Source organism: Carica papaya, chromosome 3 (assembly GCF_054855325.1).
Source record: "Carica papaya isolate Zhongbai chromosome 3, ASM5485532v1, whole genome shotgun sequence".
Lineage (NCBI taxonomy): Eukaryota > Viridiplantae > Streptophyta > Magnoliopsida > Brassicales > Caricaceae > Carica > Carica papaya.
The window spans coordinates 16629856-16650946 of NC_142311.1; the positions used below are offsets into that span (position 1 = coordinate 16629856).

The 21091-nt window shown below is 36.5% G+C and overlaps 1 protein-coding gene across 4 annotated transcripts in view; it reads right to left on the bottom strand.

Annotated features, from left to right (window-relative positions):
- LOC110808660 (putrescine-binding periplasmic protein-like protein) overlaps window positions 1-20757 on the bottom strand; it is a 34904-nt gene extending 14147 nt beyond the window's left edge. For 2 of the 4 annotated variants that reach the window (XM_088216148.1, XM_088216146.1), the window contains exons 1-5: window positions 20443-20757; window positions 20116-20270; window positions 19683-19931; window positions 18204-18338; window positions 2192-2416 (exon numbers count right to left, since the gene is read on the bottom strand). In XM_088216148.1, the coding sequence (XP_088072274.1) occupies window positions 2192-2416; window positions 18204-18338; window positions 19683-19931; window positions 20116-20270; window positions 20443-20704 (1026 nt within the window). In that variant the 5' untranslated portion in view covers window positions 20705-20757. The remainder of the gene's footprint in view (window positions 1-2191; window positions 2417-18203; window positions 18339-19682; window positions 19932-20115; window positions 20271-20442) is intronic. The other 2 variants (XM_088216147.1, XM_088216149.1) reach the window with 2 other exon arrangements.
- Window positions 20758-21091: the final 334 nt, after the last annotated feature.

The window sequence follows — 21091 nt, forward strand, 5'->3', positions numbered from 1 at the left end:
ACATGTGTAATATTTTTACATCAACTTGAGGGAGTGTTGAGTAAAATATTTTATTAAAAAATTAGTTGAGATAATGTAATTAAAATTTTACTAGAATTTCCTTATCAGTAGGTTATGAATTCTCTATATATACCCTAAGTATAAGAACATAAAGTGTGTCATAAATAAAAAAAAGAATATTTTTCTCCAAAAATCTACACTATAGAACTTGGAATCTTTCGGCCTGTTTACTTGTAAATCCCTATTTGATCACCTCTCTAACCCGATACACATGTCTCTCCCTATGACACACTTGCCATTGCACACCAGAAATATATTGCCGAAGGTTTTTGGAACGCTCGTGTTCCTTCTAAGGTGAAGCTCTTTGTTTTAGACCGTTACTTGCCAAAAGTTAAACACAAATAACTTGCTTCAACTTTGCAGTTTATATCGATTTCTTTCTTCAGATATTTGTGCAATGTGCATTAGAGGAGAAAGACATGAATAATTTGTTTCTTCATGGTGAGGTAGCATGGAAATTGCGGACTAATGTTTCAATATGTCTGTGACATATACAGGATGAAAGATTTTAAGAAATGTCATTGAAATGATTACACTACTAAGTAAATCTTTTTGTATATGAGTGGCACTCCCTTGGTACTCTTTATTAATATACATTTATATTTTTTATTTAAAAAAAAAGTTCCAATACATCTATTATCGTATAGGTGTTGTCCCCAACTATGGGGAGTTTCTTTATTGAGGAAGAATGTCAAACCTTTATGGAAGAGAGACCTATTTGCTAGTTTGTGGTGTATTTGGCTTGCTTGTAACTCAAGAACCTTCAATCACAGAAGTACCCATTACTCTTAGTTGTGGGATAAGACTACTTTTTGGCTATCCTTATTGACCAAAGGGAATGACTGCTACCAGGATTTTAGCATCCCTGATCTTCAGTGGAATTGGGAATTATTATTCATGACAGATGGCCCTTTTTTTGCTCTTTCATTTTTTATTGCTACTAATGGTCATTCTTTCTTGTACCTTCCTCTTTTTGGTCTTAATGAATTCTTCTTTTATTAAAAAAAAAAACACAAAGTAATTGAGCTTATAATATACAAAATTGATATCCCGAATATATTGGCTAAAGAGTGCTATGGTCTTTCATTTACCAATATTGTTTAAAGGATGTTACCTATAGTTTTCAATCCAAAACATTTTCAATCTCTTATACAAATGATACAATAAATAAGGTAAAGTAAGTAACTTATCCATTCGATCTTACCCTATTCAACTATCCTACCTCGGTATGCAAATTGCTAAAAGTAGACTTAGATTAAGTGATGGCAAGCGGCAGCAATACTTTTATGAGAATTGTTCAATACTTTTGCTTCTGACTTTAACACCTGTTAGTCCTACCTGCTAAAAGGATTTCTAGATACTTTAAATTTTTATTTACATTCTGTTAGATTCTAGGGCGCTAGATCTGGTTGTGTCCTGCACTGAAATCCAGCCTTTGTGACCTGCATTCTATTACTCAAAGCTTCTGCTTATTAAAAGAGAACCCAAGGATCTCATAGAGTTCAAAGTATTAAAGAAATTGTCAATTAGTTTTTGCATAATGTATTTATAAACCAGTAAAGCCTTTATATATAGGTACAACCTCAAAAATCAATCATAACTACCAGGACAATAACTGCCTCCCTAAGAATTTTATTTTCTTAAAAAAAAAAGATAGAAGAAGAAATGTTATTAAAGATGGAAAGAAGAGCAGAATCAAGGAGAAGGAGACATCCTCCGCATAATTCTCAAACAAAAACCCAAAAAAGAGAGATGCAAAGAAATGCTTACATTTCTTTTTTGGGTTTTGTTTGAGATTTATCCGGAGGATGTTTCATTCTCCTTGATTGTAATATTCTTCTTTCCATCTTTAAAACATTTCTTCTTCTATCTAAAAAGGAGAAAAAAAAGAACTGCTTACAAGTTCAAACATAAAAAATGTCCAAACCACCCTAGCCATACAAAATAAACTCTCATAACCAACTGCGAAAATAACAACATAAGACCCTCAAAAAATACCTTAAATCCTTTATTCTTTTCTTCCCATGAGTCAACCTCTTATATACTTTGCCAGTAAATGGATTATTATTGAAATTTTTAACAGATTCTCAGATTGGAAGAGATGACACAGAAAATATTACTATTTTATTACCTGTTTCCTGAGTAATGTCAAATTCTTCTGGACAGCATCCCTACCACCAGCAACTTGCAAATCCATGTCCTGTGTGTTGTATGATGCCCCCATAAACTTCAAAACTGCACCTACAACCTCTCTGGGAGAATTCACCATTGAAATCCTCCCTGCAAGCTCAGGACGCCACAGATCTGACCAATCCTGTATGAGAATTTCACTAAGTAGGACATTGTTTCCTGACAGCTAATTCCAAACAACGTCAACTCTCAATCATCAAACAACAATGAATATAGTTCTTCTACATTTTGTTTCAGGCTAGCACTTTGAACATTATTCAAAAAGGTAATGAAACTTTGCTTTTTGCTAGTAAACAATCAATCTCTCATACCCTGGTACTAACAAAGTGAATTATACATGAAATAATAGCTCCACAGTTCTATCCAAGGAGAACTATACACAAAAAACATGCTATAATAGCTTTACAGAACAGACAGCAGAAGAAATTGCATGGAGACAGAGATGTAGAGCGACTTGGATGAGGGTAACAACAATAATAGATTTTCCCACAAGTTGGCTACTCCTCCAGATGCTACAACTATATTGAGAAGATGGTGGCCATGGTCAAGATCATGAGAGGAACAGGAGCAAAGAGACGCAGTCAATGGCATTTTTGGGGATCTTTACCTTAAACCTTAACAATGGTGCAAACCTTGAGTTCTTCGGTGTTTAACCTTCTTGCAAAGTGGAAGCGTATGTAGGTTTTGGTTTGTGAGAACTTTTCTTGAGGAGATTTTGAAGCTCTCATGAGTTATAAGGGGGATAAAGTCCCAAGTCCAGATGACTTCTCTGTGGATTTCATACAGAATTAATGAGTGATTGTGAATGAAGACTTTTTGGCAATGTTTCTTGCCTTTTTATGAGAGAGCTCCTTTTTGTTTAGTCTTAACTCCATTTTCTTGGTGTTCATCCCTGAAGTTGAAGTTGCTTCATACGTGCAGGAATTTAGATCCATTAGCTTGGTGGGTTCTCTTAGAAAGCTCCTTGGTAAAGTATTAATTAAAAGACTTGAAGAGTGCAGGGTACTTGTTGTGGGCACTTGCCAGAATGCTTTTCTAAAGGGTAGACAAAATGGATGCCGCACCTATTGCTAATGAAATGGAAGAAGGGGCTGGTTTATAAAGTGGATATCAATTTTTATGACCATTTGTCTTGCGGTTTTCTGTTTCACATGCTGAGGAGTCTAGGGTTTGGAGAAGAATGGTGTTCCTGGATGAGGTCTTGCATTTCTTCAACTCTTTTGCAGGTATCATTGCAGCCTTTCTAGGTTTCCAATATCTCTAGGGCTCTAATGCAAGGGATCCTCCTTCCCCTTCTTTTCATTATTGCTATGGAGGCGCTTAATATCATAGCAAAGGAACAAAAACAGACTTAGAGTTGGTTGCGGCAGAGGGAGAGAAAATGGTGGAGGTCCCATTTGTTTTTGCTAATGATACATTGTTGTTTTTGCAAACCAAATTACGATGTCATCCTTAATACCAGATGCATCTTTCTTTACTTCCAAGCTGTCTCTAGTTGAAATATCAACTTGGTAAATCCAATTTGGTTCTTCTTAGGAAAGGACTAGATATAAAGACTTCAATTAGGATTTTGGGGTGTAAATGGTCCAGTCTCCCTTCCAAATATCTGGGTTCTTAAATTCAAGTTCAACAAAACTGTATGGGATCCTTGGGGTACCCAAATTTCGGGAAAGGTTGGGAACATGGACTAAGGGTTTTCTACCCAAAGGGAGCAAACTCACTCCAATTAAATGCATTATTTCCAACATATCCATCTACTAATTTTACTTATTGACACTCCCTGCTAGTGCAGTCTAAATCAATTTTTATGGGGCAATTCTAAGGAGCAAAAAGGTTTCACTCGGTAGGACGGTGCAATGTTAAACTCCCTTTTGAAAGGTGCGTTTGGTATTAAATCAATTGACTTAAAGGAAGCTCTTATGTGGAAATGGCTTTGGAGGTACATGAATGATCACGGTAGCCAATGGTGGAAGGAGATCAAGGCCAAGTTTGGGCTTGAAGCAAGCGGACAATGGAATGGGCACTCTAGAAATCCACATGGTTTGGGCTTAGGTAACCTTTTCCACTTGGGATGAGTTCCATGGTCACATCAAAATGAGGATAAGTTTCGAGTGGAAGTTCAGGTTTCGGGTGAATGATTGGAATAAAGGAGTTTTACAGTACCATTATTATAGTGTTCTCATCAACCAGAGTTAAGGAGGCCACCGACAAAATCTTTTTTTTCCTTCAATTCTAGAGCATGGGATGTGGATCGCCTAAGAAATCTTAATGATCAAGAATTGACAAATATATCAGTCTTCGTCAGCATCTGTCCCAATCTAGTGGTCCTTTCGGGGAAATCAATAAGTTGGTATGGAAGCTGGGTTCTTGTCGTTCTCCTTGATGAAATCTTTCAACTTGCATCTAGTCAATCTAGCTCCCAACCATTGCCCCTTGAAGCAGAATTGGACTGTCAATGCATCTAATTTGAGTAGTTTTTTTGCTTGGGAAGTGTTGAGAGAGAGAATATTCAATCTTGACAGTATTAGAAAAATGGGGAAGATCCTTGTGAATGTTACCCATGCAAGAAGATGGCCAAATCCCAATAACACCTCTGGTTGTGGTGTTCCTTCTCCCTTTGGCTCTAGTGCAGTGTCTTCAAGTTTCAATAGATTTGGTCATGTTATGGCCACGTGTAAAGCAAGGAATTCATGGAGATAAGCAGAAGAAAAAACCCTTAAAATCTGGGCTTGTTTGATTCCCCTAAACAAGAATACGAGCATGTGATCCCATTGAAATTAGCTAGTTCTAATATTTTCAGAAACATGGAATGATAGAAACCATGTAACTACATTCACCAGTTTGGTTAACGAGAAGCCAGTTACTCTTTGATTTTCAGTTTTCGGTTACAGTTTCATTTTTAGTCAAAGTCATGTAGGATAATGAAATCAGACAAGCATCGCATTTTCCAGAAAGGAAAAAGTTATAGAGTTCTCCAATTCATCAGCTAGACCTATTTATTACATTCAGTGTAGCTAGTCCTATTTATTAACTAGGATCTTATTTAGTTATCTCTATTATAAGTTCTCCAATTAATCAGTTGATTTTTTCATTTAGCCCATTTCCGAGATATATTTGAAGTTCTTTATTTTGATTATGTTTGGCACCCACAAGTAAGGTAAGTCAGCTTAGTACAATCCAGACCATTCATATGACTACCATACAAGTATTGAAATATTGATTTGATTTTTAAGATCCAAGATCTTTATTTTGGTTTGTATATATTGTATCCAAACACTCTTTGTCCAATATCAGTAGGTATGAAAGCCAAACTTCAACTTCGCCATAATTTTCTGACTCAAACTTTACAACCCTACTACCAAAAAGACAGTAGCCTTCAAAACTTAAACACCAAAAAGAAACAAAATCAGGAGATAGTACAAACAGGCCATACTACAGTTGACTTCAACAAATCTTTAGTTGCTGTAAGGACTGCTACTACTACCTGAGGGTGCCGACTGGCCTACTCACTGATTCTTAATCCTAAATTCCACCAAAATCCACCAACACTTACCGAGACAACTCTAAGCCACTAATGCCTTCCCGAAACATGAACCTCCCCATCACTTTGACGATACCAAAACCAACTCCAAAACCCTTTGTCAGTAGATGAATTGGTCAAAGCATAATAGCCAACAATAACAGGAAGCACATGCATGGGTATAATGTGCAAGAAATGACTGAATTTTGCAATAGCTGTTTTGGGAGTTGAACTGATCTGTTTAGAGCGAGCCATTTCTAAAGTTAATCCAAATGTTGAGCTAAGCCTTTTCAAGCCAATTTGAACAGAGCTCCTGTAAATTAATTGGGAATTTTTAAACAGTCCTTGCTGATCTTGAAGCCTGTTTTGTTGGAATTAGTTTATGCTTTATACACAATTTTAGGGATAGATAGCAAGTGTACTTGGACTTACTATGGTAAATATTTTTCTTCCATGTAAAACAAGAACTTGAAATGGGTCCAAACTATGGGTAATTTAGTTCTATTGTCTTAGATACGTTTTATCCAGCATATTGTGTTCAATTACAAAGGATGAGCTACAAGATGCGTTATATGAAATATTTTATCAAATATGATATTTAGAGAAAATTAAAATCAGTAGAACTTTTACATGGTTGCAAGCTTCACTGGCTTAGAACTAAGTGAAGATGCTAGTTAGGTGCGTGATTCCCTACATGATATTTGCTTTTATTGTTGTTATCATAAGGATATCTAGTTTCATAATGACTAAAGAAGCAGAGGCAAAAGTTCTACATGGAAGAAAAGAGAAGTCACATAAAGGCTCTCATGACTTCTGAACTATCTGAAGATGCTACTCCAGCACAAGATTCTCTGCAAAAATATTGCTTATACAATGGTTGTAACATATGGATATCCAGTATTATTTTCTACGGCGTTAAGTAGTGGAGGCAAGTGTTCCACAAGCAAGAAAGAAAAGTCAGGTAAAGAACGTGGCAACAAACATCCTTCTAAAGTTGATTTTGAGCATTGAAACATAGCTCTAGGAGTTGAGTTATAAGCCACAAGCAAGAGCCTACAATGGTTGTAGGCTACAATATCTTAGATCTTTTATCATACAAGAGGCTACAATATTTGTTCAAGAAAATCTTAGATCTTTTATCATACAAGAGGCTACAATATTAGTTCAAGAAAATCTTAGATCTTCTATCATACAAGAGCCTACAATATCTAAAACTTTTGTAGAATATTGTGCATACAAAAAGGATGAAAAGGTGAATGCATTGGATAGAGGAGCAAAATCATACGGAATTGTAATAATTTTCTTAAGTCTTCTTTGTGATTGAAAAAAAAAAGTACTATTGGAATAAAAAGAGATAAATCACAATGGTGGAGAATAAGATATCCTCTTGGAGAATTTACATAGATAAACTCCAAAACAAAATAAATTATAAAATTGAGTGGCAACCGGGCTGTCAAATATCAAAATATTATTTATCAAAAATAATTAATGATCTCGGAAGTATTAATGCAGGAAAGGTAATAAAGATAGCAAAAGAGATTGTTGAAGATAATGTAATCCCTACTAATCAAGTTAATTTATCTCATGGTGGATCTTTTGATTGGTAGTAAGTGACATTGCACATGTTGACCTTTTTTTTTGGGAAAGAAAGATACCAACAAATATTCACAGGAACTAAGGGAAGGCAACCCGAAATAAATTTACAAATCAATCAATATCAATTAGTTCCCCAAAATTCTCCACAGTACAAAGAGGGTGCCCCTAATAAAAAACCTAGAGCTTGGAACCAACAATCTTTGAATCTATTGACATTAGGCTCAAAACCCTAAAAAGCTTTCCTATATATTCCTTTCCACATGATCCAGAATGTAGCTAAAGGAATAATGCTTATCCACTTATCCTTCTTGACCCCTTGCCATGCCTAATCTCGTGTCTAACCAAGCGAACAATCACCCAATTGATACTCAACAAACCATAGACCAGAGTCCACATACGGTAGGTAACAAGACAGCACAGCAAGATATGATTACACGATTTTGCATTCCTCTTGCACAGGTGATAACAATTAACCAAGATTCTTCCCCTCCTGATTAGCTTGTCCAGGGTAAAAATGCATTCTTTATAAGCTTCCCAGGTGAAGAAAGCCAGCCTAGGTGGCGCCTTGACCTTCTAGATAAGCTTGGTGGGCATATCCAAATTGTTTCTCTCTTCAGGCTCAAATGAATGTAGAAAAGGACTTCACTATGAGTATTCCTTTATGATTGAGCTTCCAAACAGGTTGGTCGTCTTTGTCTTCATTAAGGAAATAGTTTGTCACAGATACGAAAAGAGATTCATTCTCATTGACTTCTGACTAATCAAGACTCTAGAGGTCTCCACATGCCAAGAACCATTCCCTCCAGAAGTATGAAAGGTTTCCCAGAAAAAGTCCTCCTTTTGTCGAGTAAGAGGAAAGATCTCTCAGAACTGATTTTTGAGCATCCACCCATCAAGCCACTTGACATGCCACAACTTCACATGCTCCCCAGACCTAACATTCCACTTAATGCAATACATAAGCTCATCCCTCCCTATGTAAATCTTCTTTCACAAACTAAGGCCATGCAGCCTAGAGGGACTCCTCATAAACCAATCTAGGTCATCCACACAAAATTTAGCCCTAATAGTTATTCTCCATAGCTTGTCCTGTTCCAGTGTTAACCTCCACAATCACTTCTCTTGGAGTGTCTTGTTCATCACTACTGTTAAAATATCACAAAATATGTTACGAAATATTTTTATATAATTATTAACAGATTTCCTATCACTAATAGGATAATTTATGTTTCCATATATAAATCTTTCTTCTATGTATATATATCCCTAACTCTATGTAATGAAATGTATGTAAATATTCAGAATTCATTTCCTTAAATCTTACATGATATCAGAGATAGGGTTAGGTTTAGGGTTTTAAGGGTCAAATTACATCAGACGAAGGGTTGAACAACCCATTCCCGACACTGGAGAAAGACAATCACCAATCTCCGGTCAGTTCAGAGTGTGGCTAATATAATGGTGTACGTGGGAGAAGCCGAGGAAGCAGTTCGCGCGGCAGTTTGAGACTGCGTGCAGCAGGATTGCTGGAGGAGACCATCCCCATGCGTGTTGGGTTTCCGTTCAAGGAAACAAGGCACAGAGGAGCTCAGTTGGCCAGTTCTGTGCATGAAACCAGAAGGCTGAAGTAGGGAAAGCTGAAGCGGAGGAGATCGTGCGATAACAAACGATTCTCTGCTTTCTGGCACGATTTAGGGCATTTTCGTGAGCATCATTCCAGATTGGGGTGTGCATTAAGGTTCTGTGGTGATTTCTAGCCGAAAGAAGGAATTTCGGTGATCTCCGGCGGCGCGTGGTTTTTCGGTGGCGGCACGTGGTTTTCCGATAGCGGCAGCACATAAACTCCCGGTGGTGGCAATGTGGTTCTCTTTGTTTCCGTGTGTAAAGAGGTATTATGTTTTCTCAAAATTTCTGCCTTATTTGTAGTGTTTTCTGGGTATCTCTGATTGTTATGTTTTGAATATTATGAGTGGCATATATCTTGTAATTCCTGAATTGAAATAGATGTTGTCTGCTATTACTGTTGTGAACAAGGACATATAAAACGGTATTATAAGAAATTACAGAATTGCAGGATACAGACCGCTAGTATTGTTGTTGCTACTACTAACTCATCTTCTGAAAGAACTGTTATGATTTCAATTGACGAGTATGCTAAAATCACTCAGTATCAAAAATCTTTGAATACATTTTCTACTCTTGAATCAGAGAAAAAATGTATTATGTCTTCTTCGAAGAGATAGGTGATTGATTCTAATGCTATATATCACATGACAGATAATTCTAACATTTTTTCGAATTTTCGACCACACAAAGCACATTTTCCTATAACTATTACTGATGAGTCAACTTATAACATTGTGGGGTCCAGAATTATAAAACCAATTTTATCTATTATCTTGTCATCTGTATTAAGCTTAACTCTGCCTTCAATATGATTTCTGTGAGTAAGTTGACTAAATATTTAAATTGTTGTTATTACATTCTTTCCTGATCACAGTGTTTTTCAAGATTTTACGACGAAGTAGATTATTGGTAAAAGAAATATATCATATGGTCTTTACATTTTTGATACCTGGGTGCCTCGATCGGTTGCCTGCTCTAATATTACATCTCTAGTTGAAGCACATTATCAATCATAATATCCTTCTCTACCCGTGTTGAAAAAGTTATGTCCTCAATTTAATAATATACCTTCATTGGATTGTGAGTCATGTCGTTTTGCAAAACATCATCGCAGTTCGTCAGGTCCAAGAGTCAATAGATGAGCTGAATCTGCTTTTGAGTTGGTTCATTTTGATATTTGGAGTGCTTGTCCTGTTGCGTTTAAAAGAGATTTTAAGTATTTTATTACCTTTATGGATGATTTTTCTCGAATGATTTGAATATATTTTATGAAAAATCGTTCTGAAGTATTCTCACTTTTGTGCTTTTTGTACTAAAATAAAGACACAATTCAATATTTCTGTGCATATATTGAGAAGTGATAATACCAAAAAATATATGTGAGACTCATTTCAGAACTATATGACTCAACATGAGATTATTTACCAATCATCGTGTATTGATAAACCATCTTAAAATCAAGTCACTGAAAGAAAGAACAAGCAAATTTACTAGAGACAGCTCGAGCGCCCTTGTTCCAAATGCAAGCCCCTAAGAAATTTTGTGTTGATGCTGTTTCAATAGCATATTTCTTTAATAATCGTATGTCATCTACAGTACTTGATAGAGATGCTCTTTACAATCTTCTTTTTCCAAACAATTCTTTATTTCGGGTACAATTTAAGATATTTGATAGCACCTGTTATGTAACACCTCGCTCACCATTGTGCTCAATTTGTATTTACAAAATCCTATTTATTCAGGCCTTTAGGCCACATTGAACTCATTTAATTTACTCCGCAAATTATTATCGTAATTTATAAATTATGTGGATTTTATTCTATTTTAATCCTATTTATCTCATTTTATTTTAATTTAATTATTTAATCCTTTAATTTTGAATAAAATAATTTAAAAAAAAATAGAAAAACATGGCAAAAAATCCCGCGAGAAAGGGTTGACTGCACGAGCGCCCATGCTCTATGCGAACGCATGTGGGCGTAGCAGGCGTAGGACGTTCGCACAGTGCGCATGTCCCATCCGCACGCGGGGCGTGGGGTCAATCCTGCGCAAGACAAGACGAGCGCCAACAGGCCGTCCGCGCATCACTTCGCACACGGATAGGCCCCTGTGTGCTTCGGGTCCGCGTGCAATAGGCCTGCGCGCGGCGCCCAGCGCACCTAGGCCCTACGTGCGCAACAAGATATCCCATGCGCTTGCAGGCTAGCCCTCCAACGCGCCGAGCAGGTGAGGCCACTGCTGCCTCAAGCTATGTGCCCCCGCTCCCGTTGTCATCGGTCCATTTTCGTGTCGAGCATCTTTTTCTCTATCTCTTCGCCGGATTTTGCCACTTAGCGCAAATCCAACGGCTCTCATTTTCTATAAATAGGGGTCCTTCCTTCCCATTTTCTCTATTATCTTGTATGTTGTGTGTTTATCTTAATTATATTAACGTGATGTTTTCTTTAATAAATAAATTGTTTTCATAAGGTAAGATAGGTCTAGGATGTAACCAAATGGTAAGTGTTTATGTTAAAATAATTCACATTTAAAATCTTACGATATTATTTAAATACTATTTTTCTTACTGAGCATATGGAACTCACTATTTCCATGTCTCCCCCCAAATAAGGAAGAGAATAAGGAACCGTTAACTAACCTACCCATTGAAATTTATGAGGATCTCGTGGATCCACAAAACTTGAGTGCATGATAGTCCCCGCACTCTGATGAGTCCAATAGTATAATGACATAAATGACCATCTTTTATTTTAACGTTATAGTTTGCAGTCACTTCTACCCTCAGTTATATATATGTGTAATTGGAACTCATATATTTGTAAGAAATTTGTATTAATTTGCTCCACTGCATAAAATTTTATCATGCACTCGTAATTTATTTCTGTATCTGACACCCATATGCCTTAATTAACATTTGAAATGTCACAGATGGTATCAGAACAGATTACGCAGATCAAATCCCTTACAACTGAGGCCGTAGGTAGAAAAACCCTTAGAATACCTAGGAAGAATAAGTCATCTTTTTCAAAATTAGATCACCAACTCGTGTCTTCCTTTCTTTTGTAGGACTGACGCGAGAAAGACCATCTGTAAAGCGTATCGAGCGACCCGAAGCCCAGGATCATCTAACTAGGCCTGAATTTGCCGAACTCTTCCGAACTATCCAAGGATTGACTGCAACCGTAGGACAAAATCAAGCCAAGCCTTGTCCACCTCTTACCCTAGAATACCGAACTGCCGAGAGATCCATTTCTCATAACATAGCGGAGTTTAAGAAGCTTAACCCGCCATATTTTGAAAATAGTCCTGACCTCTTAGTAGCCGAAACCTGAATCCTACAGATAGAGAAACGTTTCTCTGTCCTAAATCTGACTGAGGAACAGAAGGTTCCCTTAGTAGCCTTTATGTTAAACGGTAAAGCAGAACACTGGTAGTTACTTAAGAAACAAGTCCTATCTACCCCCACCTCCTGGGAGATATTCATGGATGCATTGTTTAACAACTTTTTCCCTGCCTATATCCAAAAAAGGAGGGGGAATTTTAGGATCTTCACTAAGGAAATCTGACGGTTGCCCAGCATGTAGCACGGTTTGTCCAACTGTCTAGATTCGTCCCTCTAATGGTCACCCCTGAGAGTCGTAAAGGTAGGAAGTTTCTAAAAAGCCTTTGTGTCAACATCTATGATCGAGTTGCGATGCTGAGACACAACTTGTATGCGAAGGTGCTAGAATATGCTCAGTTGGCCGAAGACCTCATATCGGCCAGGCACCAATGCATTGTCCGAGTCCGTACCCAACAACAACAACTCCAACAGCTGAGAAGGAAATTGTCCGACCCAGTAAGTAATCATCCCGATAAACAAACTAGAGTTGTCATTCCCCCTACCTTGCCTCCATCTATGGGTTAGTCTGCCCGACCTACCCAACGATGTCAGCATTGTGGTTTATGAACTATATGGAGCAACCACCTAACTTTGTTGCTCAGAGAGAGTATGGAAAAGTCTGTCATTTGAAAAAATCTTTGTATGCGCTGAAACAGAGTCTTCATGCATTGTTTGGAAAATTTAGTGAAGTAGTTCTGGAATTCGGGTTAAAGAAGAACAAATGTGATCACTCAGTCTTTTATAAACAGTCAACAGCTGGTCTTATATTCCTTATTATTTATGTTGATGATATTGTTATCACAGGTGAGGACTGTACATGAATATCCTCTCTCAAATCATTATTACATATCAAGTTTTACACCAAAAAGTTAGATCAATTAAGATATTTCTTCAGAGTAGAAGTAACAAGAAACAAGAAATGAATTTTCTTATCTCAAAGGAAATATGTACTTGATCTACTTGCAGAAACTGGAAAGTTGGGAGCTAAACCGTGTAACACTCCAATAGTACCAAATATACACCTTATTAAAGATGATGGTGACCCCCTTGATGATTTGGAAAGGTACAGATGATTAGTTGGGAAACTGAATTATCTCACAGTGACTCATTCAGATATTGCATATCCTATCAGTGTTGTTAATCAATTTATTTATGCACCTACAGTCAAACATTGGGAGGTTTTGGAACATATTTTGTGCTACCAAAAAGGTACTACAGGACTTGGTATACTGTTTAGCAATCATAGGCATATTCACATTGAATGCTTTGTAGATACTGATTGAGCTGGATCTAAAATTGATAGAAGCTCCACTACAGGTTATTGTATTTTCGTTGGTGGGAACCTAATATCATGGAGAAGTAAGAAACAGACCGTTATGTCCCAATCCAATGTAGAGTCCAAATACAAAAGTATGGCGCAGTTCACATGTGAAGTCTTATGGATACAACACATCTTAGTGAAAGTGGGTTTAAATCCCACATTACCTGCAAAACTCTAATGTGATATTCAAGCTGCTCTTCATATTATCTCAAATCCGGTGTACCATGAAAGAACTAAACACATTGAGGGTGATTGTCACTTCATTTGTGAGAATATTAAGGAGAACTTGATTTCTACCGGTTATGTGAAAACAGAGAAACAATTAAATGATACATTCACAAAGTCTTTGAATAGAACCCAAATTGAATATTTTTGTAACAAACTGTACATGATTAATATATATGCTTTAGCTTGAGGGGGAGCGTTAGAATATCACAAAATATATTACGGAATATTTTTATGTAATTATTAGTTGATTTGTTAGTATTAATAGGGTGATTTATGTTTTCATATATAGATCTGTCTTCTATGTATATATATCCCTAACTCTATGTAATGAAATGTATGTAAATATTCAGAATTCCTTTCCCTAAATCTTACAACAACCAAGGATCTCAGGTCCAAGCCCTCTCCCCCCCGCCCCCGCTAAAGTGACAATTTTTTTATATCATCCCAAGCCACTAAATGATATTTCCTCTACTTGTTGGAATCACCCTATAACGATCTTGATTGGATGGACTCCAACAGACATAATAAATAAGGATATTTGTCATGGTACTTTTAATAAGAATTAGTCTACCCCCCTTCGATAAGTGATTCTTCTTCCACCCAAATAAATGGATTCAAACCTCATCACAATACGGTCTCATATAGAGATACCCTAATACTTTTTTCCCTAAATCATTCCCAGAAACTTAATAAGAAGCTTGACAAATCTACAGCCTAGGATGCTTACCAACAGTGAGCTCTCTCTAGTTTCTCCCAAACTCACTAATTTAGACTTGGCAAGATTGGTATTGAGACCCAAAATTGTTTGAAACTTAACAGGATACACATAATGTTGAGAATAGCCCTGACATACAGTTCACAAAATAACAGTGTGTCATCTGCAAAAAAAGAATGTCACTTCTTTGGCTCCCTCTCTGTCCCCCACAATCAACTCTCTAAACATTCCCAAATTCTTGCCCTCAAAATCATCTTTATCCAAAGCTTCATAACTATGATAAAAAGAAAAGGAGATAATGAGTTTCCTTGTCTTAGGCCTCCATAAACTTTGAAGTAAGAGGATCGACCCTCATTCATCAAAACAGCAAATGAGCATAAGGTAATGCAAGACATAATCCACTTGCACCCCAAAGCCCATCTTAAACTACATGTATCTCAAAAGGTTCCATTCACGTGATCATATGTCTTTTCCATACCAAGTTTACACAGAACTCCCATCCATAAACCAAGTCATCCACCACCTCATTTGCAATTAAAACTACATCTGTAATCTGTTGTTCCTAACAAAGGCATACTGACTTGTAGCAATCACCTTTTCTGCCACCATAGCCATTTTTTTTGCTAAGACATTTGCAAGTAGCTTATAAGCACCACCAATGAGACTAATTGACCTAAAGTCTCTAATATTGATAATCCCCTCAACCTTTGGAATAAGGACTAGGAAAGTAGAATTCAAACTTTTTGACATAAGAGCCTGTTTCATGGAATTCTTTGAACATAGCAATTATGTTTCCCTTAACCATACCTCAAATTTCTGCAAGAAACTCATGTCGGAAACATCGGAGTCCGGAGCCTTGTTCTAAGAAACCACTAAAGGATAAAGTAAGGAGAAACAAATATGCAAGGATAGAAGACACAAATTGTTTAAGGGTTGTTTGGGTTTTCCATAATAACATCATACAATTAGGGTTAGGGTTAGGGTAGTTGAACGAAAATAGAAAACAGGAACAATGGAGACACTTACCCAATTGTCTGACCGGCCTTTCAAGGCCCTTCCAAGCCCCTAGGGCGCCAAGATGAAACACGCGCCATTATAACCTATAGATAGACAAGGTTCCATGAATAACGCATCAAAAGGTATTGTAATCACTAGGTATTTATCTCTCTCAATCCTGCCGACTCTTTCCCGGTTTTCTCTCTCTTCTAGATCTGAGTCATGGATCAAAGTTGTGACACTTAGCTCCCTTAAAGTGCATGAGACCTTTCAAAATTTCCTCCTTCGAGAACTCCCTTTCTAGTAATGCCCGATCCTGATCCTCCAACATGTTGAACTCAAGCCCGTCTAGAGTGGGTCTCCAATTGGAACTCTCCTTGTATAAGTCTTTGAAGTGACCTTTTACCTCTTTTCTTAGGGTATCATTTCCTTTCACTCTTTTCCATTGATACACAGTTCCTCCAGATAATTAACCATACTATAGTGATTGGTCATACAATAAAAGAACTTTGTGTTCCTATCTCCCTTCGCTCTCATTTACCATAAACTCCCATAAACATCCAACTCCACCTGTTCCCCTTGCATCCAAACAAACAAGAGAGTGAGCACTCACCCATGAGAACATCCTTACACTGCAACCTGTTCACATTCCAAAGCACGACGACACCACCAACTGCCCCTATCACAAGCAACTCTCTTCATCCACCTCCATGATTTTCCATAAGCTATAAGCCATATTATCCAAGAAAGCGTCCATCTTAGCCTCTTGTAAACAGATCAAGGCCAGTTTCCATCTAGACATAAAACCTTTAATGATAGACCTCATCTTATGATCATTTAGACTCCTCACATTCCAAAAGATAATGCAATCTATCATAAGACTATTCCTGACTCATCTCCCTTCCAAACCTGCTCCCCTTTATTATTCTCATAATTAATTAAAGATTGAAGCCTCTTCAGTTCTCTCTCCCTATCCATCCCTTGTCTCTTCTTCAGGCTAGTCTTTGTTTTGAATTTGACTTCTCAATTCTTCTCTTCTCAATTTCTCTGAACAAGTCCATCACTTGCTCTTACAGGCCTTTAAAGCTAACTCCACGCAGTCTGCTTACCTTCTTTATGTTGTTTATGAACCATTTTGATGTTTCCTCCTCATATATTGACTCCCCCCTTCTCCCTCAAAGATTGCCAATTGCAAGCAGCTTCTTCCCTGCCCTATATACCTACATATTTCATCCTCGTGTCACTCCTCTTTCATGTTGTCGTCCCTCACTATCATCATGGCTAAGGAACCTTCCTCCACCACCTCGGCATCAATAGCCAAGGGCACCTCAGCTTAAAGCTCCTCCTCTGCCTGCATCTAGACCCTCGTCATCAACAAAAATCCATCATCCTCCTCCTCAGCGACCTTTGATCTCTTATTCCTCTCTATCTAATTGTGCATGCTGGTCACATAGATATTCTAGTTGATTTGAACCTCCATGAAGAGCAAACTATCCTTTCTTGAAGAAACTACACCAAAATATTTTTTGCTATCAATATAGATAACAAGAGCTTGGTGATTCTACCATACATTTTGTCATGATGATAACAAGAGCTTGCTATCAATATAGTTCACTGCTCTTTTGGAATCCATGAGTATGGAAGCATTCTTGTCTTCGCATGATCATCTCAAGTTCTATAGGCTTTAGACAAGTCTCAATTTCCATGTTCTTGCTGCTTCGACATTTCAAATCTCGAGGTCGAGTTTTCACTAAATCAGAGATAACCCTTCTTTTTGCTTTTTGTTGTATCTCCTTTCATGGTGGATGTCTTGTTCTCCTTTTGTGTATCTTTCCTACTATCTTTTGTTATACTTCTTTTCCTATGCAAAAAAAAAAAAGAAACTAGTAACTATAAGCCTATCGTTGACATGAGTTCATTGTTTTCTTTAGTAATGATTTTATTTAGTTATTTCCTATTATAGGTCCTTCAATTAATTAGTTGATTTTCCTACTTGGCTTATATCCTAGCAAAGATTTAATATTTTTTTTATTTTAACTATACTGGGTATGAATGAGGTATTTTAGCTTAGTTGTTACTCAGATTTATGATCACTATACAAACAGTACGTTATTGATTTGATTATTAAGATTTTGATATCTCTATTTTGCTTTTTAATAAATTTTCTCGAAGTATTCTATTTAAGTTCGTTTTATCCTACATCACATAATTTACATCATCCTTTGCACATATCAGCTTCTGTTACAAGTTAAATCCTGGAAATCATCTAGTAGATCCAGGATGAACTAACAACAATCAAACCCATTGCAGTCTGCACCTGAATTTAACATAATGCTATTATTATGCTAGACATAAAAGTCCAAAATGCACTGGAAAGTCTGTCGAGGTTGAAGTAAAAGCACACAGTAAAGACGTCATAAAAAGGTCATAGAAAAAGCAAGATTGACTTCATATTAGATAAACGAGAACTCTTAAGGTAGCAACAACATTCCAGAATAGCCATTATAAGACGTACAAGTATCATCTAAGCTTTCATATTCTTAGACATAAAATTTTAACCAAAATTTACCTCTATTGGAGCTAATTTATGCTTTCGAAATTGACTTTTCTTGTACGCAATCACCATACTGCCCCATCGATATGGTACGGCCCACATTTTACCTTCATGGTCCATTTCCCCAGATCTATTCCTGCATAGATATGTCTGAGACTTTCTTAAAGACAGTAAGTGGATATTATAAAACATACAACCAATTAAATGTGGCATCTACAGTGAGACTGAAAGATGTATATAAATATATATATATATATATATGTCCCAATGACAAGTTCCACATCTTTCATCTGTTTCTGAATTAAAAAAAAAAAGGAGATAAAAAATATGCCCTCCTTCTTGCATGAAGCTTTAATTAGACTTTCTCAGAATCAGACTATTAATTTTTCATGTATGTTTCTCTGACTATGCTTGTTTGTTCAGAATCTATTTCTTTTTTGTCTCCCCCAAACTTTTTCGCTCCGTTATGCCATATTGATCATTATGTTATTCCAGCTCAACACTCATAGTATAACTGTTAGAAGCCTTGCTCATGGCTTCGAACGTGAGAGAAAAAGGAGAGAAAACATAAAGAGAGAAGAGAGATTTCTTGAGTTAAATTGATTATATTTTGATGCTTTCATTCATGGAAAAATGTCTATTTATAGGCTATAATTGGCGAGAAGGGAAAGTGCATAACCTTCAGGCATGCCTGAAGGTTGCAACAGCCCGGCCGGTAACTAGGTCGGGCTATTGCAACTAGCTTGGTTAAGGGTCCCGATCACGCCACTTTTCCATTAAAACCCTAACACTATTGTAGTGGTTACACTGAAAAACATACCCTTTTGCCCCCATACAGTATTTTCCCTTTTTACTCTTAAGTGGTTTCCTAACAATACCCTCTCCCTGAACATCAATCTTGTCCCCAAGGTTGAGATCCTACTTCCAAATATTTGGTGCCATGATCTTTCCTTCACCAATCCCCTTGACTATACTGACCAGTCGACACAGAAGATTTGACAATGCAATGCATTCCCACAGTGATGTAGCACACTTTTCCAAGTTTAATTCTAAGTGTTATTCCTATTTCAATTCTAACTGTTATTATTTTATTATGTTTGGTCTTTTCTAGTTCAAGTTTAAGATCTATTTTAGTTTTCTAGTTTTCTTAGTATTTCCTATTCCTAATTAAATTCTTAGTTACATCGAATTTCCTATTCCTAGCCAGATTCTTATCACACACCTTATAAAAGAACTTATTAGTAACAGTTTTAGATAAAAATTAATACAATTCAATGTTATTTTTTAAAGTTTTAGCCTTCTATAGAAAAAAAATATCATCAACACAAAGCATGAAGCTTCCATGAAATCAGAAAAATAGACCACTGTCAAGGAATTGATAGTACCCTATTTACAAAAATGCATGAACTATGAAGTCCGGATTGAATTGATTAATAGCCTCCTTATACAGCACCAAGTACAGTTTACAGACAGCAAAATGAAGTATTGTGTTACCTTCCATTTTTCACTTAGGTCCTTATACCAGTCCTGGTCTTCCACCCCATGTATAGGCTCAATAACTCCCTTCTTAATTGCAAAATGAAGCCAGGAATCACCGATTGTAACAATATCAGCAGCCATAGCAGATGAAGGCCCGATATTTGCCTTTCTCAAGGATATTGATAGATCAGAAAAGATTTCTTGGAGACTTCCACGGAACCTAGAGTGGAACTTTACTCTCTTTCCTTGTGTTCTGATGAAATCCTGCATTTGAGAAATAAATCTAAATAGTGTAACGAACAAGAAATTCCAAAACATCTGACAATCACAAAAATTCTGATTACTTGTCCTTATAAACACCATAGTAAATTTTAGAAGAAAGAAAAGAAATGAACGGCATTTTATTTATTCGCTCCCAATGAGGAAAAGGAGTAGAGAGTAGCCGGACCTTAACCCATGAAGGAGGTACTGAACCACGCAGAGCAACAACTCTTAAAGGCACAGATAAAGCATACTGTTTAGACTTATAACTTTCAAATGCCGCTTTCAACTTGTCATCCCCAAACTCTTCAATTTCTTCATTTTGTCTACCACCGAGATCATCTGTCTCCACAAAACATTAAATGTTGCATGAAAACAAGGGAAATTCAGGTTGTTCCTTTTTTGTAAAAGGAAATTGAAACAAGAAATTTGAACAAATGTATAAATACTTTTAAAAAACACCACGATTAGCTACATTCCCTAGCAATCAACATAGAAACAAATATGAAGATACCGTGAGTCCCTGGCTGCTCCACTAGAGAAAGAGAGGCGGCAACGGGAGGAGGGGGGAGGTGAGCAGAAGCTGGAGAGGAGACGCGAAGAGTTAGGCCAAGGAAGAGAATCGCTGAGGCAGAGAAGCGAAGCAGGGTGTGAGGAAGATGATTGTCGGAGGGCGCCCTCTGTGAAAATAAGAAAGTGGATTCTGCTTTGGGACGGGGAAGATGGAGGGTGGTAGGGTGGTTAGAAAAGCTTAGCGAGAAGCCGGTGGTTGCCATGTTTTGCACAAACCAGATACTCTCACCTTCTGGGAAATGATTTCTAAACCTTAAGTATAGGTGATCAGGTTATAATAATATAAAATAAAAATAATAAATTTTTTTTATATTTAAATTAATGTATATTAATAATAATTGTTTTATTTAGATAATCAGATGTATAATTATATTTTCAATTAAATTATTAATTTATTTATTTTTTATTATATATAATAATAAATAATATATAAAAAAATATGTAATAAAATAAATAAATTATATAAAAATATAATTAAATTTATATTTAAATAAATAATTATTATATATAATTAAATTAAATTTTTATATTTAATAAAATAAATAATTATTATATATTATTATATTAATTTAATTTTAATAAAAATAAAA